Source organism: Vitis riparia, chromosome 19 (assembly GCF_004353265.1).
Source record: "Vitis riparia cultivar Riparia Gloire de Montpellier isolate 1030 chromosome 19, EGFV_Vit.rip_1.0, whole genome shotgun sequence".
Lineage (NCBI taxonomy): Eukaryota > Viridiplantae > Streptophyta > Magnoliopsida > Vitales > Vitaceae > Vitis > Vitis riparia.
Window position 1 is genome coordinate 8,193,244 of NC_048449.1, and position 27,524 is coordinate 8,220,767.

At 33.3% G+C, this 27,524-nt stretch overlaps 3 protein-coding genes across 6 annotated transcripts; 1 reads left to right on the plus strand and 2 right to left on the minus strand.

The window, feature by feature from the left end:
* Positions 1–3,369: 3,369 nt before the first annotated feature.
* LOC117908684 lies at positions 3,370–6,263 on the minus strand. Of its 2 annotated transcripts, none has more exons than XM_034822356.1 (4): positions 4,466–6,263; positions 4,223–4,245; positions 3,731–3,812; positions 3,370–3,612 (listed from the first exon to the last, which is right to left on the minus strand). In XM_034822356.1, the coding sequence occupies exons 1-4, from the start codon at positions 4,821–4,823 to the stop codon at positions 3,566–3,568; spliced, it is 510 nt and encodes a 169-aa protein (XP_034678247.1). In that variant the 5' UTR covers positions 4,824–6,263; the 3' UTR covers positions 3,370–3,565. The 2 variants fall into 2 exon arrangements, with proteins under 2 accessions (XP_034678247.1, XP_034678246.1); XM_034822355.1 differs by having other exon boundaries at positions 4,223–4,272; positions 4,466–6,255.
* A 1,666-nt stretch (positions 6,264–7,929) lies between these two features.
* Positions 7,930–9,292, minus strand: LOC117908542. The gene is made up of 2 exons (XM_034822179.1): positions 9,066–9,292; positions 7,930–8,369 (listed from the first exon to the last, which is right to left on the minus strand). The coding sequence occupies exons 1-2, from the start codon at positions 9,217–9,219 to the stop codon at positions 8,221–8,223; spliced, it is 303 nt and encodes a 100-aa protein (XP_034678070.1). The 5' UTR covers positions 9,220–9,292; the 3' UTR covers positions 7,930–8,220.
* Positions 9,293–16,858: 7,566 nt separating this feature from the next.
* LOC117909245 (transcription termination factor MTERF9, chloroplastic) lies at positions 16,859–27,401 on the plus strand. 3 transcript variants are annotated; one of them, XM_034823197.1, is made up of 7 exons: positions 16,859–17,191; positions 18,867–18,945; positions 19,015–19,193; positions 19,286–19,978; positions 25,945–26,416; positions 26,523–26,680; positions 26,996–27,401. In XM_034823197.1, exons 1-5 carry the CDS (start codon positions 16,916–16,918, stop codon positions 26,260–26,262), a joined length of 1,545 nt encoding a protein of 514 aa, XP_034679088.1. In that variant the 5' UTR covers positions 16,859–16,915; the 3' UTR covers positions 26,263–26,416; positions 26,523–26,680; positions 26,996–27,401. The 3 variants fall into 3 exon arrangements, with proteins under 3 accessions (XP_034679088.1, XP_034679089.1, XP_034679090.1); XM_034823198.1 differs by having other exon boundaries at positions 26,540–26,680; XM_034823199.1 differs by lacking the exon at positions 26,523–26,680.
* Positions 27,402–27,524: the final 123 nt, after the last annotated feature.

Below are 27,524 nucleotides of genomic sequence, written 5' to 3' on the forward strand. Positions count from 1 at the left end.
TAACTGATAAAAATTATATAATTAACAAAAATGATATAAAATACGAGGATATTAATATACCTTTAAAATTATTTTCTACCGATAAATTTTTTAATCTTAATTTATTTTTAATAATTATTCTGAAAATGCATTTTTTTAGAAAACTAATTTTTTTTAAAAAATATATCATTTAAAAAAAATAAATTTGATATATTTTTAGTTATTTTTTATATGCACAATTTTAAAAATATATATTTTCCAAGATGTTTGATTTTTAAATAATAATAATTTATTTTTATTTTTTTGGAAAATGGTGTATTTTTTTTCAAATCACTAAATTATATTAAATTTTACGAAGGTTTGCAAAATGAATAAAATTTAAATTAATCTTTTTAGGCTCTTAATTTTTTTTATAGTCAATAAAGATTATTTTTGAAAAAATAAAAAATTTATATTATTTTTCTCAATTTTCACCCCCCAATTTTTGGGCTTAAATAGTGAATTTATATCAACCAAAGTTTAATTTTTAGGTTCAACTAGGTTCAAAACACAATTATCCCTTTAAATATCTTAATTTTAACTTTTATATTAAAATAATTTTTTTTCTTTTTTTTTTTGGGAAAAAAAACTATGATTTGTAATCGAAAAAAGATAACTTATAACTCACTTATATATATATATATATTTCAAATATAGAAAATAGAACCTCAAAATTTATTTATTTATTTATAAGATTACTCATATTTTATATAAATATTTATATTTTTAAAAAATAAAAAATATCCAAATACTTCCTAAATTTTTTAAAAATTATTTAAAAATTTACCCATTTGCAAAGTTTTCTTTCTACAAAAGAAGTAAAAAGACAAAATTGAAAAAAAAAGTAGTAATTTAGTTTTTTTTTCATTTCTTTTCCTTTTTTAGAACTTGATTTTACTTTATTTTTGAGATGGGTATTGGACATAAAAGAAGAGATTTGAATCAAATTTATTCAAATCTTTCTATGCAATATTTTCTTTTTTCTTTTTTTCTTTTTTTGGAAAAAAAAATCCTAAATCAAACAAAATCAATCAAGTAGAGAAAGGTGACAAGAAAAAGGAAGGGTGGGTCTCCCCTTTTCAATCCAAAAATGATGTCTCATTAAGATGTTTTGGAATGGAATGTAAATGTAACCAAAGAATTACAAAGAGAATATGAAATGGTTGACTCTCTTCTCTACCATAATTACACTCTGCCCCACCCACCTTATCTTCAATCACCTTTCCTCAACCCTCCAACTCTCAACCCACAACCACTTTCATTACCCATAATTTGGTTCTTTATTATTTTCAAGTTTTAACTTTTAGCCCACTAATAAAATCTTCTTCCTTTGTTTACAGCACAGCCAGCTCATGGCGGAGGGGTTTGTTTACAGCACAGCCCATGGCTTGTTGTGGGGGAGTTGAAGAACTTGAATTGACCCATCAAAAAAGGATCCAACCTCCTCCGTTTGTCCTCTCTATCTTTCCCTTCCCCAGACCCATGGGGGGTCCTACACTGTTTGTCTTGCTATGAACACCACCATAAATTCCATCCCTTTGAAAAACAATGGCTTCCCCCACTCAGAAAATCTTAATTACCCTTGAAATTGGGTTGAATTTGTTGCCTTCAATCTTATTTTCTTCGATCCCTTTTCATAGAATAAAGAAATATTGTCATCAAAGTCAATGAAAATTCTCATCAGCATTGCATCACACACTTGTAATATTTATTTATTTATTATTATTTTTATTTATTTTTTTTAGTTTTTGATACATGTGGACCTAGAATTGGGTTCTTAGATTAGGCTTCAATTTATACATATTATACGAAAAAAAATTACAAGAATTGGGTTTGATTTCCCCTAGTATATTTTATTTTATATAAAAATAAAATATTTTGTATAAAAAAATGGAATTATCTTATCTCTTTATAAATCATTTTTCGAAAAAAAGATTATATCATAATTTTTTAAATAATTTTAAAATGGTTACTTTGTCAATATAAATTTTTAAGAATTTTTTTTTTATGAAAGTTATTATTATTTTTTTATTTTGAAAAGAGAAAACTTCTAACTCTTTCAAAGAGGGAAGTGAAAAATTGATTGGAGAGACCAGCTTTGGCAAAGCATAATGAAATCATTCATACAAAGTTGAAGCATTAAATGCTTTTGATTCAAAGCTGAGTGCATAAAATATTCAAAGATGACCAACCACAATAAAGCCAAAAAGTTAGTAATGGTGTTGAAAATTAGGCCAAAAAAGAAGAACAGCTTAATCAAAGATGAACAGCTCAACTAGTCAAGTAGCTGTAATTTTATGCAGTTCTTTATGTTGGATTCCCTCAAAAAAGAAGAATAAAAGAGAGTCAAAGTCGTCGCCCTGGCCTGATGAGGTCATGCAAGCAGACCCGGATGATGTCGGCATGGTGGAAATGTGAAGCAGAGTGGGAACTGGGAATGAATCAGCGGCTTATGTGGATCATAGATAGTGGGACATGGACAACGTGAGCCATGGCACCCTGACTCGATTAATTTGAATCAAGGTCAAGATACGAGGAAAGGAGTTTTAAATAATAAGTTGTATCATAATTCCCGCATGGTAAACATGTTTGACCGAATCACGTTAATTAAAATCTCGTACATTTTTATATGGATTGTTTTATTTTTATGTTTTTGAACTAACGTTGTTCATCTAGTCCATCATTTTTGAGTTTCACATGCTCCATCAGGCTTGTGGAGTGAAACACATGATCACTTTGATTTTACTTTTAAATTAGGACTAAGAAACATGAGTTCAGACACTGGTACAGAGACCGCTGCTATCCTCCAAAATTGCCAAAACTTCACTGCTTGGTAGGTAGGCAGCATCCATGGGTGAGTTGGGGGTCGTTTTTTCCCTAGACAATTGAGCTAGTCTTCTCATTGTCGAAGCTATTCAATAGGAAACAATAGCCATTACCCCCCACCCCCACCACCCAACCACCCCATGTCTTGGTCTGAAATTTGCACCCACAAGCAGTCTTCCAGTCAGTGAACAACCATAGAGAGGCTGCATTAAAAAGTTTCCCCACTTTGGAAGACAGCAACAGTACCATGGGACAATCCTAATCTTTTAGTCTAAAAACCAGTCTAATTTCTTCAACAATAAGTACCTTGCTGCACAACAACCAAATTTCTGTATCATCGAGACTAAGAATTGCCACACCCCCTTCCTAGCATATGTGGCAGGCCATTGAAATTATATGTTTCAATATCAGTAGCAACACTAGTTCTTCCAATCTATCCCTAAATTTGATTTTACAAGGCTTACCACTAACTGAAATTGTCAGCATATGACATGATGTAGAGAAAATATAAGGTAGACATGCTCATCAATGAGTATTCTTGTTATTATGTAAGGTTCCTTGCATATACATCAATGGAATTAACTGTCCACTGCATTCTCCTCTTCCGGTCTATCCAGCAACTTGGGAGTCAAGGGACTATAAAAGCATCACCTTCCCTGCGTTTTTCGGTTTCCAAACTTGTATACTTAACTCAACCTTCTATGGTTGAAAACCAGAGAAATTAACCAGAAAAAAATCTCTTCCATGATTGCCATGGGAGAAATCCACCTACCACCAAACCAATCAAGAAATGAGTGATTATCAGTTTAACAAGATATCAACAGAAAATGCGCGATTGTAATTCAGGTTAAGAAAGAACAGAGTGAACTAGTGTTGAAAATCATACCACAGCCAGGGCACCGGAAGTAGTATTTGTCCCTCAGAACAAGCCCTGATCCTCCACATACCCCACATCTCTTCTGGGCAACCTGGCATAGAATGTAAAAACAACTTCATATTCTGTGTCAATGAACCATACAAAGGTATTATCTCAATTATCATACATTCATGTGAGAAGATGGTGAACTAGCATAATCTATAAGTTCATGATCTTATTGGGTTTGAAATACCCTCTTCACTCATAATTCTGCATATTCCTCCTGGTTTTCTTTCCTCATTTAACCCAAATTTCCTACAAGTCTCCCTAAATTTATTTAAGTCACTAATAGTGAGCTTTCCCATTCATTACTTGTCTATTAGAGACCAAGTTGAGCTCATCGTTTCCATATCAAAGAGGTTTGGCAGAAGTGATTTATGAACTCAATCAGTACTCAAATCAATTATTTCAAGCACCATGAATGAAGATTTAAAGGGTAAAATTAGCCTACAAGATACTCACAATTCTTTTGCTGAACTCGATCCCTGCCACAATAAAAGGAGTCACTCCAGCTGCAGAATTTAAAGAGAAAGTTCAAAAAAAAAAAAAAAGTGTGAAGACAATAGAGAAAAGGAACTGGCTTGAATTATGTTTTGTTAATGAGAAAACGTAGGAAAAAAATCCTCCACTCCACTGTGCTTAATTTGACCATCTAGCGTTAAGGCAAATTTATAAAACCCCAGGCTCAAATTTTGAAGGAATTACCTATGACTCCAACGACAATCTGCCAGGTGACCTCCACCTGAGCCGGGTCTGCCACAGCAGAGACATCGTTGACCACTGAAACTCTTGCTGTTTGTCGGCGAGATTTACGCAAAAGGTTGCTTCTGCTAATGAAACTGACAGCAGATTTAGAGGGCACTGATACTGAGCTTCTTGAGCAGGTGTTGGAGCTGGAAAAGGCAAGAACATGTGAAGAAGATAACGAAGCTTCCATGGTTATGGTTTCTGGGTTTAAAGCTGAGCAGTCACTTTGTGGAGGAAGGAGATGAGTCTGTGAGTGTTGGCAGTTCAAATTGGTCCACGGCAGTTTCGTTCGTTTGGGTTCGCGCCAACCACACATCCAATCTAGTGAGGGTCCACCTTAAGTGGCCAATCACAGCTTTACATTTAAGCAATTTTTTTCTTCTTTTTTCAAAAGAATGGCTTCCTCCGTGAAATTAGTTTATTGAAAGTGTAAGCTTATGTTTGCTTGTGAACAAAAAAAACAGAATTATAGAAATAATTCATTTTAAATCCACTCTTAATCTTATGCTACATTAACAGATATCAGTTTTTGTTTTCAGTGTGGTGATTTTGGGATGGTAGCTTGTGCCATGTCCAAAGACTCAGGCCCAAGTTGGAAGTGAGCTTATGTTGCTGCCTCTGCATTACTTGTAGATGTGGCTTTTGGCGTGACCTCCCCATTGATAACGGAGGAAGCCCTCACAAGCTTGGATATGGTGGTACTATTCATCATCAATGTCTTTCTTCTTCTTCATGGATGGATCTAACACCATTGGAGACTTTGGGAGTGTGTTTTGAGCTCAAGCTTCTTTAAATTCCTCCTTACTCGCTAAGGTTTATACATGGTATGTACCTGAAGAGTCGGCTGAGTTTTGCAGTTGCCCTGTGTCCTCAGCTGCTACTAGATGCCCTTTTTGCCTACCATTTTTTTCCCCTGCCATTTTTAAACATCTAAACAGGATTGCATTCCACAGACTATCCATGAATTCAGTAACCATAATTCCCCATATTCCAACCCAATCAACCAACTTCCGAAACAAAAGCCAGAAAGATTGAGATGGGTTTGTAGATGCATGATTCTTTTCAGGGAGAGCCAAAAATCCCAATTATCCTTTCCATACAATTCTAGAAGATGTTGGTATGGAGCAAATTCCAAAGGTGCACAACATTGGTGAACAGCAGAGATGGATTACTGAATTTCCAGAGTCTGCATTAGCTTGATTATAGGTCTATCAGTTATCTCTTGTGATGCACTGTTTTATACCTAATTGCTGAGACATCAGAAAAATCATTCACTTCTATATTAGTGGAAGCCATTCTAAGAACTCAAAACAGAGGATATCCCAAATCCCAAACCACATCACCAAAGTTGCTGACAAAACCCACAGCATAGACTAGGTTTGTGATCTCTAGTCTTGCCCAAATACTGAAAAATTACTCTGGAGTTCATAAATGTTCTGATGATAGACAAATTACCAAGTATTAAGAACTTGTATAAAACAAAATCAAGCTTCACCCTTCACCAAAGTCCATCCTAAGTCAATAATATCATTCATAGTTCCAAGAAATTTTATACAACAAAAGCAAGGCTTCTCTTCTCTCCAAATTCCAACCCAATAATACCATTCATAGTTTTGCTCCAAGTGAACCTGCTAAAAAAAATCATATCTGCAATCCATGTTTAACAACATATGCCTTCTTTTTAAGCCAGAAATAACTTGCCTCTCTAAACATCTGCTTCAAACTGTATAAATAAATAGAATTGAAATTCTTAAAACCATAGTTGTTAACTCATAAAATGTATTGTGTATTGTTTTTTTTTTTGTTTTTTTTTTTCCATATTGTATTTTGGAATTTTTTTAATATGGAAAAAACAATAGAAATAAATGTGCATACATGTGCATCTATAGTAGTAGTATGAAGTATAAAATAATATATAACCAGTTTGATGAAAGATAGTAAGATTTAAAGAGTTAAACAATGTCATAACATATGAAACTATTAAATACTAGAGTTTTGAAAAGTTCGATTCAATAAAATATGAGTTTAATGTATCAGTTCATCACAAAATCCATAAAAATAAACTTATTTTAGATTTGATTCCTAGTTCCAAATTCTAATTATGCATATGTATTTATTTATGTTATTGATATATATATATATATGTGTGTGTGTGTGTGTGTGTTTATGTGTCATCCTGAAGTTCCGACTTTTCATGTTCGTTGTCATTCCTTTCCCATTGAAAAAAAAAATCCCAAAGAACAAAAACTAATATATTAAGCAAAAGTTTTTATCCATCGGTCACCATCATTTTCAACATCAACATTCATATCATTCGAATGAAAATTCTTCAAAATTCATCATAAGAATAAATTTACTTAATTTCTAATATAGTCTCAGACAATAAGAATGTAGCTTTTCCTATAAGATTATTTTACCTCTCCTTCTTTCCCTCATTTTTATGATCAATTCTAACTTTTTAAGTATTAAAAAGGTTTAAATGATTAATATAATAATTCTTTTAAAAATTATAAAAAATAGTTGAAGGTGTGTATATGGTTATATTGTTGTATTATGCATCGTATCTTGTATTGTGTGTGCCTGTATCACAAAATACATTAAGATAAGATATAGATTACAATACGTATTGATTTTTATAAAATATGTATCATTCTATTGTAAGTTTTTAACAACTAGTCTTAAAACTCAAAATATTACTACATTCTTTTGGATCAACTTGTCTTCTAAGTCAACCATTTCCTTCCATGCATGGTCTCAAATCTTTGAAAGATTACAAATACTACTGTCTATCAGAAATCAATTGGCTCAATAAAAATCATTTTATAAACTTACTATTTTTATCTTCAAATACAATTTTGGTGCTTAGCATATGGTGTACATAATAAACCCCAGTTGTCAACAATCTGCCAAGCAAACTTTTGCAGAAACAGAGAAACTAAAGCAAAAATATTTTATAGAAGTATATCTCACTACAGCAACTTAGTATTCTCAAAAGGCTTCCACAAAATGAAATTCAAAATAAAAAGAGGAAGCACTACATAAGCGGAGTAAAATGTTACAACATATACATCATCCAAGACAATGATCTTAAACCCACATTTGTTAAGACCATGCATGATGAATGTGGTAAAGGACCTAATGAATGCAGGTGAATCTAAAAGGCCAAGTTAAAGATATCCAGCTCAAGTCAATTGCAGAGCCAAATTTTATAACAACTTGAAAAGCCATTTTCTCAGTTTGTGCTGTAGGTAAAGAGCAGGTATTTGATGATTAAAGAAGAAAACAAAGACCAGATTTTTGAGGCTTGCAGATGATCTCTCTGATCAGGTCATTACCCATTGACAAAAATTCAAATAAATTCAAAGATATTTCATATTTGGCATAGACTATTTCTTTTGAAAATTTGTCATTGATAATCAATCTTCAGAAAATCAAAACCACCCAGCACCAATTTTATTCCAAGATGGACATAAGACTCTTAAAGGGTGAGCAGAAAAAGCAAACATCAAACCATTGAAGGGTCCAACAAGAACAGTTTCGATGGAGCATCGCCTCAACAAAACAGAGTATAGAATTTAAACTGACAAAGGTTACAAGCAACAAGAATATCGAATTATTCGCATATCACCAAATGGCTAGCAAAACTCAAAATGCCCAAATGTTTGCTTCAATTCCTTTGCTAAATCCAAACCAAATACCCGAAAAAGCAGTCCCTATTTCTTATATCGTGCTACCTCATCTTCGTTAGGGAAGAAGCCCATGAGCCTCCCAGCAGAGTTTTGGTACGCATACATGAATCCCCCCATGATACCAATTAAACCACCAGTCACCATTGAAGGTCCCCTGATGTTAGGCTTTATTCCTGTAGATCAATCACCATTGCAGAGAAAGGAACATTCAGAAAATTACAAGCCTACACTCTGTTTTGATACTAAGAAAATAAACTAGAATAAATTTATGAATCTCTGGTTTCATTCAACTGAAACTAACACATTAATTGGTAAAGTTGTTTCATTTTTGCAATCAAAACAATAACAACCCAAAATCCAACCTTTTTCTTTTCACCAACTTTCCTTCGTTTACTAAGCAACCCAAATGGAGTAAAGAAACATTAAGATGTGAGAAAAAGATTCTACATTTTCTCTCGTTTCTCAGAAACTAACAGGGATTTAGACCCAACACCAGAATCACACACGTTTACACTCTGTTTGGTTGCTGAGACAAATTTACTCTTTCTTTTCACTTTCTGCAACCCGATCAAAAATCCAACCCTTCAGTCAACCACAAAAAAACACCACTATGAGCCCTCTATTTGAATTGGAATGGGGCCTTTTCCAAATTCGATTTTTTTTTTTTATTTGTTTGGAACCGAGAAAAAACTCATACTTTCAGACAACCACAACCAACACAACTTTTACCCTATATCTGAATCGGGTTTTTCCACAATCAAATCTTTTCCACTTTTCCTCCATTTTGAGAGCAAAACAGAGGTGGGTTTTTCCAAACTCGAATCAATTTTCAATTCCCCTCGTTTTCAGAGCAAAGAAATAGAGAGTACCGGATAGGTAGCCAACTGTAACTGAGACGCCGGTGATGGTGACGAATCTAAGGTAATCGAGAGCGCTGAAGTTGCCGACAACCTTGGTGAGGGGAGGATTCCGGTCTATAACAGGGTACTGCGGCTTCTCGGAGGCGGTAATGTCAGTGTTCATGTTGGCTGCTACGTCGGCTGCGATGTGGTTCTCTCAGAGTTAGCGATCTGGTGAGGCGTGATTTTGCAGGCGGAGGTTGGAACGCTGCGTTTTGAGGGTGTGTCATCCACAAAACGCTGCGTTTTGATGGGGAGTTTGAGACTGTTTGGAAAGTATTTTTGAGATATATTTTTTTGTATAAAATTTTAAAATGGTGTTTATAATAACAAATAATATTTTTCCTTTTACACTAAATTTTTTTTTTACAAAACAAATTCTTTTAAAAACTGAGTAAAAAAAAATTCTAAAGTCTATTTCATCAAGTAATTTAAAATATTTTTCTTAATTTTAAAATAGAAAAAAGACTATTTGAAAAGAATTTTAAAATATCTTTTGGAAAATCTTTTTTAAAAACTTTTATACCATATTTTGTAAAATAAAAGGTTGTTTGAAAACTTAAATTGTTATTAAAATATATTTTTTATTTTTAAATATGATTTAAAAGTAATTTTTTATTTATAATACTTTATTTTTATTTTTAGTCATTCTCTTGTATTTGTATAATTATTTTTTAAAATAGTTCTTAAAAAATAACCGAAAACATTTGAAAATTTGAAAGATGTTATATAAAATATTCCATTTTTTGTTTTTAAAAATAAAAAACTATTTTTTATTAATTACCAAATAATTTTTTTTTTTGTTTGGAATTTTTTAGAATAAATTTTAATAAAAAAAGATTTTTTTTTTTTTTGGAAACAAACTTAAGGGTTTGTTTACAAAGTGTTATAAAAAATAATTAAAATTTTTTTTTAAAATGTTTTATGGAATAAAGTCCATTTGAATCCCTAAAATGTTTTTAACCTTTTCTTTTATGTTTTTAAACATATTTTTAAAATAATTTTATTTGTAGTGTTTTATTTTTAATCATTTTTCATATTTGTATAATTCTTTTTTAAAACAAATTTTAAAAAATAATTAATTATCTTATAATGTCATATTATTTGAAAATATCATATTTTTTTTGTTTTTAAGATTAAAAAGTATTTTTTTATTTTTTAATTATAAAACCAATTTTCATTGTTTTTTCTAAAGAACATAAAATTATTCTTAAAATTAGTTATCAAAAAAGGCAGAGACATTTGTCTATTATTTTTAAAAGCAAACTAAAAAAAAAAAAAGTGATGTTGAGAGCAAGATGAGAACAAAGACCTCTCCTAGGGTTAAGGTTTTCTCTCTCATATTTTTCTTGTTTATTTCATTGTCTTTAACCCTTAGTTTGATATTAGATCATGAGAGAATATAGAGAATTAGTTATTATCAATATAATAAGATAATAAATATTAACATTATCATATAACAAATAAAATCATAAATTTAAAATAAAACTTATATTTTTTTTAACACTTCAACATCTCATAAAATCATTGAAAGATATATGAATATGAATTTGTTATTAATTCATTAATACCAAGAGATATTCATTGAATATAAGCTTTTTCATTTAAATTTTTTTATGTTATATTTTATAAAATATAACGTGATTTTTAAGTAGTAAATTAATATAAAAGCTCTAAAAACACTTAAAAGAAATCCCTAATCTTCTCAAGTTAAACTCTTATATGTAGGAAATTTAGAAAAATAGGACAAAAAGGATTTATTATAAGTGTATTAGTACTATTGAAACCAATAATACCCTTAATATTAATAGTAATAATAAGGTTTTTTTTCATGTTTAAAGTAAATATAAAAATAACATAATATTATAATATAAATAAAATTAATTGATGATGATAAGTGTTAGCCCAAGGGTTCTCTTAATCATATTTTGATGATAACAAGCCATGATTAAACTACTAATTGGTTTGAATTATGAAGAATTTCATGTGTTAGTTTAAAATTTCATCAAATGACCTAATGGATGCAAGATCAAGACTTTTAGAAGACCTTCAATCATAGGAAACATATGTAAGATGAATGTGTGGGTGCACTTAGGATTTACATATCATTTCATGCATATTTGAAAAACTTGGTTTATGCTTTAAAGTTACATTTCCATCAAAATTCAAAATCTATCAAATAAACCATAGGCAAAATGTTTCAAAATTGACATATAATTTTACCTAAAGACCTTGCCTAAGTGGTATAACCAAAAAGACCAGAAAAAGATAGGTTTTCAGGCAAAAAATGGTGAACCGATCGAGGCACTGGCCAACCGCTCAATCGGCCAGGGTACCGGTTGACCAGTTACATATTCCCGGTTGAGGTCCAGTCTAGAGGTGCAAAATACTCTATCTCTTCCAGTAGTCTTTCCTTCCCGGTTAAGGTATTTGTCTTCCCGGTCAAGGGTAACGGTCACCTGTCAAGCATTAAATGCTCCAATGGCTAGTGAACTAGTCAATCCCCAGCTCGACCAGTCGAGACTGCTTTTTGGTTTTTTAGCTCCCAAGGTTAGAAACCTATAAATAGAAATTTCCACTTCATTTATGAGCAAGTGAACACTTGCATTTATTTGTTTACCTACTTATTTTTGCCTTACAAGCTCTCATTCTTTTCTTGGTACATTAAATCTCCATTTACATATTAGTACACCTTGTGATTCATCTTAGCCTTGAGTTGTATTTAAGCCATTGTTAAGCTAGGTTGAGAGACTTAAACATCTTATTTGAGTGATATAGCCTTCAAGTGAGTTGAGACTTGAAGAGATTGTGTAAGGGCCCATTGGAGTCGGAATTCAAGTGTAAAGGTGATTAGAAGTTTGGTTTAAGTTTCAAGTTAGTGGAACCCCCACTCAATTAAGAGCTTGAGGAGAATGGATGTAGGCAAGGAAGTGTCGAACCACTATAAAATTTGAGTTTGATTTCTCTTACCTTATCTTTTTATATTTGCTCATCTTGTACTTAAATTTGTTGTGTTTAAAAATATTTTTTTAAAATCCCAATTCACTCCTCCTCTTAGGTGTTTTCTCTTTTAAGATTAGCCTTTATTTTCTCAATAACATAGTCGAAGTAATTTGAATAATAATTATAATATTACCAAATATTGATGTAATAAGTAATAAAGTAAATAATTCTATAATATAATAAATGAATATTGTACCGTATTATTCAATTTTCATATTAAATTATATTATAAAATATTTTATATAAATTAAACATTTTGTTAGATTTTTTTTTATACAAAATATATATTCCGTGAATTTTCTATTTTCAATCTCACTACAAAACAGTTTTTTATTAATTTGTGTTTCTAAACCTTATAAAAACCTCATTTACTTTTAATAAGGCTCTTTCTTCTTCATTAGTCAATGATGGAAGAGAAGAAAAGGTTGGCGTAGGTTATGTTCAAAGTTGAATTCTCTATTGTCCTCATCATCTTCTACTTCATCTTGAAGATAACAAAGGTAACAAACCCAACTAAACATGCTAAAAAGTAGCAAACCATGGGCAAACAGTGCAATGTTGTCAAACATGCAATGAAAAGTCTATGTGGAAATAAGGTTGTTAGAGTCTATGTGGAGACAATAGGGTCGTTTGGATTTAGAAACATGATATGGGCAAAGGTAGTTTCAATATCGTTTCCTTTGCGACGTCTAGAACCCTATTGTTGTATTTGTTAATGATGATGGGTTGAACATTGTCTTGACTAACTTTATTGTCTAAGTTTGCTAAAATCTCCCTCTCATCTTCTCTTAAAAGGGTGATGAAGATTCTGTGTGACTTGAAACGAAATGCTCATGTTGTTCATTGTTATGGCAATGAGATCACTTAGTAAAGGTTGATAATAAGACCTACTACAACATCTTGATGGATTTTTGTAATGGTGGTAGCTTGGTTGAGTGGATTGCTAAGTAGGATTGTCATAGATTGAGAGAATACCCTATTAGGTGATCTATTTGGTTTTAGGGCTTGTCCATATTCATATGTCATAGACTTAGGTGTTTCCTAAGTTCACATGCAACACTTAGATAACTTAAGCCAACATTGCTAAGTTAACCTTTCCTTAAACTTAGCTTTTTATGCTAAGCAACTTGAATCAACTCAAACATTATGAATAACCGAGAAAGTAATACTTAGAGTGTTTGGAAATATGAGACTTCTATTACATTAGAATGCTTTACAAGGCTTAAAATGCTCTCAAGTGCTTTGTGTTTTGACCAAATGAGGCTATCCGTTATTTATAGATACCTAATGAACTCTTTAGAACCTTCAAAAGTTTCTTACATTTTTAGAATTCTCTAAAATGTTCTATACAAATACCATATACAAGATATGTACAAGACATATCTGGAACTTTACAGAATTCTCCACACCTTTTTCCTTATCTTCCATCCTTGTGTAGAAATGCATGGGTGTCTCCAAGTTTCTTTAGAATCTTCTACACTTCTCCACTAGTAGAGACGTGTAAATGATTCTAAATGGTTCTAAACGCTTCCTACTCTTCTTTAAAAACTTAAGTAAGAGACATTTCAAGCAGGTTGTAACACTCTTTCCCACAATGCTACAAGAGTAATCATTGTTCCTTCTACTCAGAACCTCTTGGTTTACTCTTAGAACTACCACATTATATATGTAAGTTCTCAACTAGCCTCATTCTTTTGTAGTTTCTTCCATTTAACTAAGTATTATATCATAAAAGGTACACCTCATCCCCTAATGACTTGACCTGCAATGATGTGCTTGGCTTCCTTGTCGTATAAGGTCACAACAACCGTTGACTTCCTTTTTTTATACTTTACAACTTGGATCATCCTTCTCTTCATGATAAGGCTTTAAGTAACTAGCATGGAAAACAAGATGAACTATTAACCTCTTGCTCGACCCTGTAGGACACCTTGTTGACTCTCCCAAGTATAAGGAAGAGGCCTTCATATCTTTTCACAAGGCCTTTATGCACTGACCTTAGAGACTTAAATTGCTGAGAGAGTAGCTTAACAAGCACATGTCGCCCACTTGATACTTGGTGTGTCGCTTCTTATTGTCAAGCCATCTCTTCATCCTTTTAGCGGCCTTGTCCAAGTATGAGCAAGCTATGTCAACTTGCTCTTGCCACCCCTAGTAAGCTTGAAAGCTTTTGGACCTTTTCCCAATAGCCCATTACAAAAGTGTGAGAAGTTAATAATTGTTACCATGTAGTTAGCTCGAATAGGCTCTTGTTGGTTGCCTTACTTCTTTGTAGATTGCAAGAAAACTAGGTCACATCTAATAACTTAGCCTAATCCCTCTTATTAGCACTCACAAAATGCCTCATCTGTTTATGAATGAAAGCTGGTAGAGAAGTGAAGCTTAGACCCCCATCATCTTAAAAAGCTTTGTCTAGAACTTACTAGTAAAGTACAGGTTGGGATCACTAATGATGTTTTTATTAGTACTTGATAACATGCTTTAGGAATAACCTTGTCGTCTCCTTTATAGTGCAATCTGTAGGAGCTGCTCTAAAAGTTGCATACTTAGATAACTTGTCTATTATCACTATGATCGATCCATAGCCTTTTGACTCATCCAAAATCTATGGTGATGCTCTCCCAAGGTTCCAAAAATGACTATTTAAGCCCTAATAAGGCTTAATTTGGGTCTCAATTTACCTTTAAAAAAATATACGCATTTTTCTTAAAGATGCATATATATATATATATATATATATATATATATATATTTTAAGGATGTATATGTGCTTTGAAATCGGCCTTTGAGGTTAGGGGAGAGCTCAAATTCATTCTCGAGGTTTCACAAATGAATATTTAAACCTTAATAAGGCTTAATAAGGTCCTAGTTCACCCTTAAAAAAATGTATGTATATTTTGTTAAGAATGTACGTATTTTTATTAAGAAAACATGTGGACTTAGAAATCGACTATTAAGGTAGGGGAAGAGCTCAAAATGCATTCCTTAAATTTGACAAATGAATATTTAGACTCTAATAAAGCCTGATGGGGTCCTAGTTTGCCTTTTAAAAAATTCAAGTGTTTTTTTTTTTTTTTTCAAAATGTACGTGTTTTTCTTAAGTATGTACACGAGCTTAGAAATTGACAATTTAGGTGGGGATAGGGCTCAAATGCATTCTCTGAGTTCCACAAATGAATATTTAGATGAATTGGTACCATATTATACTTTAGTTGGGTCTAAATATTCATTTATGGAACCTAGGGATTGAATTGGAGTCTTTCCTCCTCCTAAAGGGCTAAGTTCTAAGACCACATACATCTTTAAGAAAAATACATACATTTTTTAAAGGTAATCTAAAACCCCATGTGACCTTATTAGGGTTTAAATATTCATGTATGAAACATGAGGAAGGCATTTGAGCTCTTGCCCCTTCTCAAAAGCCAATTTTTTATGCTTACGTACATTCTTAACAAATATACGTACATTTTTTTTTTTTGTAAATGTGGATTGTGACCCCATTAGGCCTTGTTAGGGTCCAAATACTCATTTATGTAACCTCAAGAATGCATCTGAGGCCTTCTCTTACCTCGAAATACAAATTCTAAGCTTATGCATATCCTTAAAAAAAATGCATACATTTTAAAGAAAATATATATACATTCTTCACAAAAATATTTACATTTTTTAAGGCGGACTGAGACCTTTAGGCCTTATTAGGGTTTAAATATTCATTTGTGTAACCTTAGGAATGCATTTGAGGCCTTACTCCCACCTCAAAAATCGATTTCAATGCCCACATACATCCTTAAGAAAAATATGTACATTCTTCACAAAAATGCATACATTTCTTTGAGGCAAACCATGATCCCATTAGGCCTTGTTATGCTTTAAATATTCATTTATGTAACATCATGACCACATTTCATAAAAATACATATATTTTCCATGGTGGATTTGGACCCCATTAGGCCTTATTAATATCTAAATATTCATCTGAGTAACATTGAGAATGCATTTGAGGCTTTCATCGACCTCAAAGTATGAATTCTAAACTTATGTGTATCCTTAAGAAAAATACGTACATTTTTAAGAAAATTGCGTACATTTTTTTACAAAAGATGTGTATATTTTACCTAAAGCTAATGGGAAGCCCATGACGCTTTATTAGGTCTAAATATTCATTTGTGTAACCTCATGAATGCATTTAAGCCCTTTCCTCTCCTTGAAAACCAATTTTAAAAAATACATACATTTATCACAAAAATATGTACATTTTTTAAAACATGGACCACAAACCCATTAGGCCTTGTTAGGGTCTAAATATTTTTTTGTGCAACCTCGAGGATTCATTTGAGCCATTCCTCCACCTTTATGATCAATTTCAAGGCCTATGTACATCCTTAATAAAAATGTGTATGTTCTTCATAAAAACTTTGACATTTTTTTTAAGGCAAAGTGGGACCCATCATCCCTTATTAGTGTTTAAATATCCATTTATGTAGCCTTGGGAATGCATTTGAGGCATTCCCTCACCTTGAAGTGCAAATTCTAAGCCCCACTGTATATCCTTACAAAAATAAATAAAATAATAATAAATAATGAGTATATATATATATATATATATATATATATATATATATATATATATATATATATATATATATATATATATATTTTTTTTTTTTTTTTTGTTACAAAAAGAAATCTATCATTTATTTATTTATTTTATGGAATGTTATATATAAAAATATTTTGAAAGCGAGGAGATGGGAAGAAGGGAAAACAGGAGATATTTTTGAGCAGATAGGGTTCCTCTCTTTCATTCTCTCTCCAACATGGCTGCTTTCTATCTCTACACGTTCAACCTCATTCCTCACTCTCACTCTTCTTCTGCTTCATCAAACCCTGATTCACTCTCGAATCTCAATTCCATCAGTGCAAAAATCGATAAACGAAGAAGCAGTTGCAGAACCAGTGGGTTCACTGTGCTGTCTACGCACTCTAATCCTAGAATTCTCAAGTCCAATCGCAGGTCACGCTATGGACAAGTGCTCTCGCCTTACGATACTGATGACAATGCGGGGGATGAGGATGGAGATTGGTTCTTCGATGTGAGCTCTATGTTTTTTTTTTTCTCCCTCTTCTTCTTTTGGCTTGTTTTGAGGTTTTTGTTGATGAAGTTTGGTTTCGGTTTGGGAATTTGAGGGGGAATTTTTTGCTTGTTTTTGGCTGGTTGGGTTCTTCGAACCGGTTTTCTTGCTTTCGAAGAGCTCAAGTAGTGGAAATCTTTTGCTTTTGAAATCAAGAGAAGTATTTCTGAGCCTGCAGGATGTGTTCTTGTTAATTTTGAATGTGAAATTTCCTTTTGTTTTGGTAGTTTTAACTGGAACATCCTGCATTGTTTGAGTGCTTCGGGATCTTGCAAACAAATTTATTTATTTTTAAGCGATAAAGTAATGAAAGTTTGCTTTTGGAATCGGGAAAAAGGTCTTCGAGAATACTCAACTGGCAATGCATTTAGAATCGAGCTTGTGGTTTGTATGTTGTGTGATTTATTTATTCATTTTTATCTTTTTTAAAGTGAAATTTGCTTTTCTTTTGGTAATTTGAGATGGAATTTGGTGCTTTTCTGGGTGGTCTGGCGTTTTGTTTGCTTTTTGAGATCTAAAGCGATGGAATTCTTGCTTTTGTAACCGAGAAAAGAACTTAGAAAATGCTAATCCGTTCAATGCTTTTCTAGAAATAATTGAAGTTGAATGAAACATTAGGAATCCCGTGGAGGAGAGAGGCTGCTAACCGAGAGTGCCTCTATAAGTGATTTTTCAATACCATATGAGTCCGTTTGACAGTGATTTTAAGAAATGTTTTTAGTATTTTTAATACTTTGAATGATGAAAAGTGTTATAAAAGTTAGAAACACTTCTTAAAATCACTACCAAACGCACTCTAAGTGTGTTTTCAGATTTTTAGAACTGTTTACTTAATTTTGCCAAACACTTATAGCCTGTTTGACAATGATTTTAGGAAGTGTTTCTAATATTTTTAACAATTAGAAATTTGTATCATTCAAGCCTTAGAAAGGCTAGAAACATTTTCTAAAATCACTACCAAACGCACTTGTAATTTTTCTCAAAAACATTTTATAGGCTAAAAACACTTCTTAAAATCATTGTCAAAGAGACTCTGAAACGTATTTTTGAGAAACTTATTGGATTATTTCACTTTAGCTCTGAACTGTAAGTTTGTTGTTCATGCACATATATGGTTTTTCTTCTGAACTGAGGTATTTTGAATCTTTACCCTGATTCACAACTGCAAAAAGAATTCAAAGAAATTCAAAAACTACAATGGAAAGGGTTGGCCTATCACTCATCTTAAGGATGAGAATCCATTATCTATCATTTGGAAGTTTCAGCTATCATCTAGAAATGAAGATTGGTGAGGTTCAATTTTAGGTTTATTGAAGTCCAGAAGAGTGGCTTACTTTTTGTCATTAAACAGTATGCTGATACTTAAAGCCAGATGAGGGTTTTTATACGCTTGAAGTGGTTTTCATGTTTTTCTTCTGCGAACAACATCAGTTCGTTGTTAATCATGTTCTCTTTGATCTACATATATGAACTGTTTTTCCTTGTGCTCTATGTATGCCTTTTCCTGGTCATCTGTTGACTTGGTGTGCTGCTGGTATGTTGGGAATTGTTTATCTTTACATTATTGATTATGCTGTATGAGTTTGCTTTTTCTTGTCAAAAGTATTTGCTGCTTCACTTTAGAATGTATCTCCAGGATGAAGATTCTGAGACAGAAGAGTTTGATGCTGATCGGAAAAAATTTAAGTCACAGAAGGGGAATGATACAAGACAAGGTATGAGCTTTAGAGCATTTCAAAAAGTTTCAGGAGGGAACATGGCTAATGATAATTTTGTTCATGAAGGTAGCCGGAGACGACTAGAAGAAGACCAGAGCATTAGATCATTAAAATCTGAAGGAAGTTTTAATATTTCCAAAGGAGAATTGGATGTCAAAAATGGGAAAAACACCATTGGGAGTTCTTATCATACTTTCAACAAATCAGAAGATTATGATTCATCAGAAATGCATGGGATAGGAAAGGTAATTATTTGGTAACATAATGAGATGTGGTATTTATTATGGATGTAGTGAATGGCATGAAGGAAATATTACGGGTTTTCTTTTTTTTGCAGCTGAAGCCCAGGAAATCTACAGAGAACAAATACTGTCGGTTATCAGAAGAAATAGATTTAGATGAGAAATGGTTTCCACTTCTTGATTACCTGAGCACTTTTGGACTTAAGGAATCACATTTTATCCAAATGTATGAGAGGCACATGCCTTCCCTTCAGATTAATGCATGTTCTGCACAGGAAAGGTTGGAGTACTTGTCAAGTGTTGGTGTCAAACACAGAGACATCAAAAGAATTATTTTGAGGCAGCCACAAATTCTAGAGTATACAGTGGAGAACAATCTGAAGTCCCATGTTGCTTTTTTGGTGGGTTTGGGTATTCCAGATTCTAGAATAGGGCATGTAATTGCTGCTGCTCCATCTTTGTTTTCTTATAGTGTGGAGAATTCATTGAAACCCACAGTGAGGTACTTGATCGAAGAGGTTGGTATTAAGAAAAATGATTTAGGGAAAGTTGTGCAGTTAAGCCCTCAAATACTGGTTCAGAGGATTGACAATTCATGGAACACCCGCTATAGTTTTCTCTCAAGAGAATTGGGAGCTCCCAGAGATAGTATAGTGAAAATGGTTACTAAACATCCCCAGCTTCTTCATTACAGCATTGAGGATGGATTTCTGCCTAGGATAAATTTCCTGAGAAGTATTGGAATGCGTAATTCTGACATCTTGAAAGTTTTAACAAATCTTACACAGGTCAGTTCTCTTTTCAGATTTCATAGAAATTAATAAATTCACTCTTGGGTTTACATATTTGGGATTTCTAGCACTTATTTGTTGCAGAAAGCAGTATAGTCTCCCTCATCTTTATGTTTTATTTTTCGAGAGTATTCATGATCCCCTTTTAGGTTTTGAAAATATGATAATGTATGGAAATTTTCACTTAGTACTTATAAATTTGTGTTATAATAAATATTTTGTTTGAAATGGTTTGCCTTAAGAAAAAATGATAAATCTTTTAAAGAAATTTTATCATGTGTGTGGAAGAAGGGAATTAGGGAAGTTGTGATTTTGTGAAGAGAATTAGGCAATCCCGTGGTCAAAGGAATTTGTTGTAATTGAGTTAGGAAAGTTCCTAATTTAGGTGCTAGGATTTTATGTGTGTATATATATATATATTCTCTATAAGAAAAAGGATTAAGGAAAAGAATTTTTTACCTTGTATTCCTTCCATCTCTCTTCTACATGCTATTAGAGCTTTAGGCTCGTAAATCTGGGAAGATAAGTTTTTTTTGGCTTTCATTGTCAAGTTGAAGACCAAAATCGACCTTCATCGTTGGTCTTAAAATTTCCTCTTTTCTAAGTCGGACCATTATAGCCAATCAGATTGTGAACGCAACACCAAAGCAATCATTGTCGTCACGTTGTGGTCATCACGTTGTTAACTCATTGCAAAACAGAGATTGCGCCCTCCTCTTCGCACCAATGATGTAGCAACATCTATCATCGTCACATTATAAATTAGAGATTGCTTCATTGCTCTTTGCCTTGTCGTTGACCTTGTCTTAGCCTGGCCAGACGTCTCATCCTCACATCGTAATCATCTTTGCCTCGCGTTGCCGTCACACCATCTTCATTGAGATTGCTTCAACCATCTTCTCCTCCATCCTTGTGATTGTCACCACTATAAGTAGATTGTGAACCCATTGCAAAAGCAGCCGGAGACCATTGTCGTCTTTGCACCTCCAATACAATAGGAGATTGTGAACCCATTGCAAAAGAAACCGGAGACCATTGCCCACTAAAGTTATAACATGACTCAATGTGTTATTTAAACCCTTAGGTTTGTTTTTATATTTTTAAAAGTTTGTTTTTATTTCTAGTTCAAGTCCCCTCAGGGCCACTGGAAGTTTACCCGGTTGTTAACTTCAGGGCCCTGTTGGATTAGTTGAAGTTTGTTTTTATTTCTAAAAAAGCAAAGAAAGGAAAAAAGAGAAAAATTGTCTGAGATATTAGAAACTACCACTGTCATTGCTGAATCTAAAGGAGTGATTACCAATCACAACACGAGAATTGTAGAATATTCAAGCAATATTCAGGCTTAATGGTTAGAATTATTTAAAATGGTCTCAGTTTGTTCATACCTTTCTGAAGGGAAAAAGAAATTTAAGTCATCTCTTGGGAATGGAACCAAGGAGAGGAGACCCTTAGTTTGATGCATGGGATGAGCAAGACTCAATGATTATGGCATGGTTGTGGAACTCAATGACGCTTGAAATTAGTGACACTTGTATGTTCTTGACAATTGCTGAAGACATTTAGGATGCAGTTCACCAGACATACTTGAAGGCACTAGATGCAACACAAGTGTATAAAATTAAAGTCAAGACTGGAGCAACAAAATAGGGAAACAAGACAATCACAAAGTATGTCAATATGTTGTAAAATCTATGACAAGAACTTGATCACTGTCAATACATTGAGACAAAATGTCTCGAGGATGCAACAATCTTGAAGAATTATATCGAAAAATATTAAGCATATGATTTCTTAGTTGGTCCAAATGCTGAGTTTGACCAAGTTATAATCCAAATTCTAAGCAAAGAGCTTCCAATTTTGAATTACACTATCTTTATTATCTGAGCAGAAGAAAGCAAGCGAAGTGTCATGCTTGAACCTCAGAATAGGCTCGGCTATGGTTGCTAACAAAGGGAGTGATAAAAAGGCTAGCACTGTTGATAACAAAAAGACTAATTGGTTAGGAGCTTTAAATTGTGATAACAGGGATAACTTGTGGTGCACTTACTACTAGAAGCTTAGACATACATGAGAGAAACGCTAGAAACTTCATGGTAAGTCAACCAAATTTAGCAAAGAGTGGGGTTACAATGGAGGGCACCAAAGGGATAATGGGCAAGAAAACTTGTCTTTTGTCCAGCCAATTGAAGAAAAATCTCTAAAACAAGGTAGATTCAATCAGTAGGAGATTGAAAAATTGAGAGCTTTGTTAGGAACTCTTGAGAAACCTTAAGTAGGAAATCTTCAAGTAGGTCCTTTTAGGTAAGTTTCCTATTTCCATTGGATTAAAAATCTTGGATAGAATCTTTGTCAATTCTTGGGTTTTAAATTCAGGTATTACAGATCACATGACTCATTCATCACACCAATTTAACAACTATAACCCTTTGTCCAAGTAGTAGGAAAATAACTATAGTAGATGGTTTATTAACCAAACCACTGTTGCAAGTGTAGGAGATCTCCAAATTAGTCTTACACTCACATGTAGAAATGTGATTCGTGTTCCCAAGTTGTCCACTAATCTTGTCTCTTTACAAAAACTTACACAAGATTTAGGTTGCAATGTGACTTTTTACCCTAGTCACTGTATTTTAGGAGGACTTGGGGAAGATGATTGGAGTTGCTAAGGAACAGAATGGAATAGACTATACTACCTTGAGACATCAAACGAGTCATCCGTATCTTTTCTTTTTTAGCACCACCTTATCAATAAATAAAAAAATTTGGCTTCAACATTGTAGACTTGGACATCCATCATTTAGAACTCTTAAGATTGTGTTTACATCTTTATTTGAGAAATTAGATGTTGAAAGTTTTCATTGTAATGTATGTGAACCTGCCAAACACAAGCGTTCAACCTTCCTCACCAATAATAATAAAAGAAGTTTAGAGCCCTTTCATCTAATTCATAGTAATATTTAGGGTCGTTCCCCTATTCCTAATATATCTAGGGCATGTTGGTTTGTGTCCTTTATAAATGATTGTATGAGGGTCTGTTGGATTTTCTTACTTAAACACAAATCTGATGTGGATTTTGTTCTTCTAAGCTTTCATAACATGATAAAAAACCAATTTGTTGTCATTATCAAGAGGTTTTGGTCTAACAATGTCAGAGATTATTTCAATCAAGTCCTAACTCCATACCTTCAACATGAGGGAATAATCTGAGTCATTATGTGTCAACACCCCACAACAAAATGGAGTTGCTAAGAGGAAAAATGGCCACCTTGATACAACATGAGTTTTTTTTGTTTTAAAAATAATGTGCCTAGATCTTATTAAGGGGAAGCTATCCTAATCTCACACATCTCATAAATTGATTACCCTCTAAAGTCTTAGGTTTCAAAAGTCCCATAGATATACTTTCATCGTTTTATCCTAATATGAAAACCACAAACCATCTCATTCCTAAGATATTTGGGTGTGTGCGCTTTGTGCATGTTCATAGTCCAAACAAGGGAAAATTGGACCCAAGAGTAGTCAAATATGTTTTTGTAGGATATTCCTCAACTCAAAAGGGGTATAAGTGTTGTAATCCACCATCCAATTTATTTTATTTTATTTTATTTTTTTCTCTCAACAAATGTTACTTTCAACGAGAATGAGTCCTACTTTCCTACTCCTTGTCTTTAGGGGGAGAATTCCATCAAAGAAGACAAAGATCATGATTCTTATCTTATTGATCTCTCTCATTAACCCTCCTACAGTCTTTAGTCCAATGTCTGATCTAGTATCCATAACCTACTTCCCTGAACCCAAGTCGTTGCTGCTTGAGTCTGCTCCTGAAGATCGAATGATTGGTAAAGTGTATTCAAGAAAGAAAGTTGCAGTTCCTAAACTTATACAAGTCCAAGAATCTGAACTGGCTTCTAGAAATAAGGTAACAATTTCTCATCCTTCCTTACAAACTGAATTTGAACTTCAATCTAAAAAATCTATGGATCAAAATCTCTCTATTGCCATTAGAAAGGGAATGAGGGAATGCATTAAACGCCCTTTGTATCCACTTTCCCATGTTGTGTCATTTGAAAAGTTGTCTCCATCCCATAAGAGTTTTCTCATAAGTTTGAGCAATATTCATATTCTTACCACTCTATTCAAGGCTTTTGTTTAATTAAAATTGGAGGCAAGCCATGAATGCAGAAATGGAGGCCCTAGAGAAGAATAAAACTTGGGAAATGGGAGATTTGCCTACAGGAAAAAAACTAGTGGGATGTAAGCGGGTCTATACTGTCAAGTATAGAGTGGATGGGACATTAGAGAGGTACAAGGCAAGACTGGTGGCTAAATGATACACTAAAAAAATATGGTGTGAACTCTTTAGAGACATTTGCTTCGGTTGCCAAGATGAACACAATCAAAATTTTGTTATTATTGGCAGCAAATTATAACTGGGATCTACAATAGTTTGATGTCAAACATGCATTTTTGAATGGAAATTTGGAAGAAGAAATTTATATGAAAGTCCCTCCTAGATTTGGTAATGGCCCAACTATTAAAAAGGTGTGTAAACCGAAGAAAGCTCTATATGGGCTGAAACAATTTCCAAGGGTGTGGTTTGAAAGGTTTGCAAAAGTGATGAAAAACATGGGATACATGTAAAGTTAGGGAGATCATACGTTGTTCATCAGACATTCAAATTCAGGGGGAGTTACAACTCTTTTGATATATGTAGACATCATCATCATGACAAAAAATGATGAACAGAGAGGTAGACTTTGAGATAATGCTTGACTAAGAAATTTGAGATTAAAGAGTTAGGAAGGTTGAAATATTTATTAGGAATTGAGGTTGCACATTCTAAGCAAAGAATTTTTATTTTTGAGTAGAAACATGTAACGGACCTTTTCAAGGAAACAAGGAACTTAACATGTAAACCAGCAAGCACACCAATAGATGCTAATCATAACCTTGGAAAGGTTGAGGAAGATACTATAGTAGATAGAGAGATGTATCAACGCCTAGTAGGAAGACTCATTTCTCTCTCTCACATAAGACTGAATATAGTATATGTTGTGAGTGTGATTAGTCATTTCATGCGCAGTCCAAAAGAGGTTCATTTACAAGCTGCTAATCGAGTACTACTGTATCTTATGGAGTCTCCAAGAAAGGGTATGCTATCTTAACAAAGCTTGAGACTAGTACTTGAAGCATACACAGATGTAAATTATGCCAGATTTGTGGTTGATAGAAGATTAACTATTGGGTATTGCACCTTTCTTGGTGGGAATTTGGTGACATGGAAAAGCAAGAAACAAAGTTTGGTGGCAAGGTCCAGTGCAAAAGCAAAATTTCGAGTCATTGTCTAAGGATTTTGTGAACTACTGTGGCTGAAGGTTATTTTGGAGGATTTGAGTATTAAATGGGATGGGTCAATGAGACTTTACTGTGACAATAAATCTGCAATCAGTATTGCACATAATCCATTGCAACATGATCGAACTAAACACATAGAAATTGACAGACATTTTATCAAGGAGAAACTAGATAGTGGATTGATCTGCACTCCTTGTGTATCTACTGACCACCAACTTGTAGATATACTTATAAAAGGTTTAAGCAATACAAACCAAGCATGTGTATCTAAACTGCGAATGGAAAACATCTATTCACTAGCTTGAGGGGGAGTGTAGTAGAATGAAATTAAGGAAGTTCTGATTTTGTAAAAAGAATTAAGCAATCCCGTGATCAAAGGGATTTGTTGTAATTGAGTTAGGAAAGTTCGATTTAGGTGCTAGAATTTTTTGTATATATATATGTGAGTTTCTATGTAGAAAAGGATTAAAGAAAATAATTTTTTACCTTGTATTCCTTCCATCTCTCTTCTACAATGTGACTATGATGTTTTTTGTTTGATTGCTTTCTTTTTCCTTAAATGAGTTTTATCGTCTTAAACTTTCTGATTGTCTTGACCATACTTGCAGGTACTATCTCTATCACTGGAGGATAATCTAAAGCCTAAGTACATGTACTTGGTCAATGAACTTCGAAATGAGGTTCATTCCTTGACCAAATATCCTATGTATTTAAGCTTGTCTTTGGACCAGAGAATTCGTCCTCGCCATAGGTTCTTGGTTTCCCTAAAGAAAGCCCCAAAGGGGCCATTTCCTCTGAGTTCATTTGTTCCAACTGATGAATGCTTTTGTCAGCAGTGGGCTGGGACTAGTCTTGATAGTTATTTGGCCTTTCGACAGAGATTACTACTCAAAGATTTTGCAAAGAAGTATGAGAAGCGAAGATAACAGATCTATTTCAACTTTGTCATAAGTTTACTAGCATGATCATTGGAAGAGCGAGTGATCTTCCTGAAACTTCAACAACTGATATAGTTATTTTTGGGATACTTCTTGGAAGATTTCTGAGTGAAGCTCAGATTTCCAATGACTATGAGCCCTGGTGAGTGATTTAGTGATTTGCTGATTTTGTTCTTCTTAAACCCATGAATCACTGCACATGCTTCTTATTTTAGTGTATCAAAGTGAGTTTTTGATGTTGTTTTCAGTGCCACTATATGTGCAGAAACCATGCCACTGTCATATATAAGCTCTGTCAAGTCAATATAACAATTACATACGCAATCTAAGGCGTGTAGAAGGGCTTTGTTAACTTCCGTTGATTGACAATATCAAATGACACCAGTGCCCAATCCTCTATTTTAAGGTCAGTTCTGTATTATTGAACAAGAAAATGAGTGAATCCACTTATGGTTGAGCCTCCGATTTGGATTCTCTAGTGCATGAAATCCCTTACTCACAGGAAACTCCTAGTTGATAAATGATTACAATACCCTGTACCCATGCATTCATGGGGTTGAATAGTCCTTAAATAATATTAACAGTTAAAATTTTATTCATAATAGAAATAGGTTAACCTCCAATTCAAATTGTTTCCCATGAGAATGTCTGTTTTTGGATATTTTGTGTTGAATAATGCTGACTTAAATTTCTTTCTGACATTTACTTGAATTCGTTGCAGGTTTTCATCCTAACAGCAGCAGATCCTCGTGGGAACAGCGTTGAGGTTGCAATTTGTACTTACTGTCTTTCACAGCAGAAGGGAACTCCGGTCTTTTTCTTTTTTTTTTCTCCCTTTCTGTCCTTGAGACATTTTTTGTACCACTCTTCTCCTTTTCACATCTTAGCGGATTTTGTCATCTTACTGCATCAAGAATTGCCACCAAGTGGATTTTGAACTTTGCAGAGTACTGTTGATTTTATTTCCCCCGTCATGCATTCAAAGTTATGTTCTAAGCTCTTCCATTTCCTGTTTTACTCTGCTTTTGTCTTCTGGCTGCTAGCCATGGTGTAATCTCCTCTGAACCAGTGATTGATGTTCATCCAATGAATTGAACGAAATGATTCAGCAATTCACTCCTTAAAAATTTTTATTTCACTTTTTAGAAATGTGTTTCTTTTTGTTCAAGGTGAGTGGCTCCAACTTATACTCGACACCATATGGGTGGAAGACAAAGCACACTATGGAAAAGTATTATAATGTATATTGA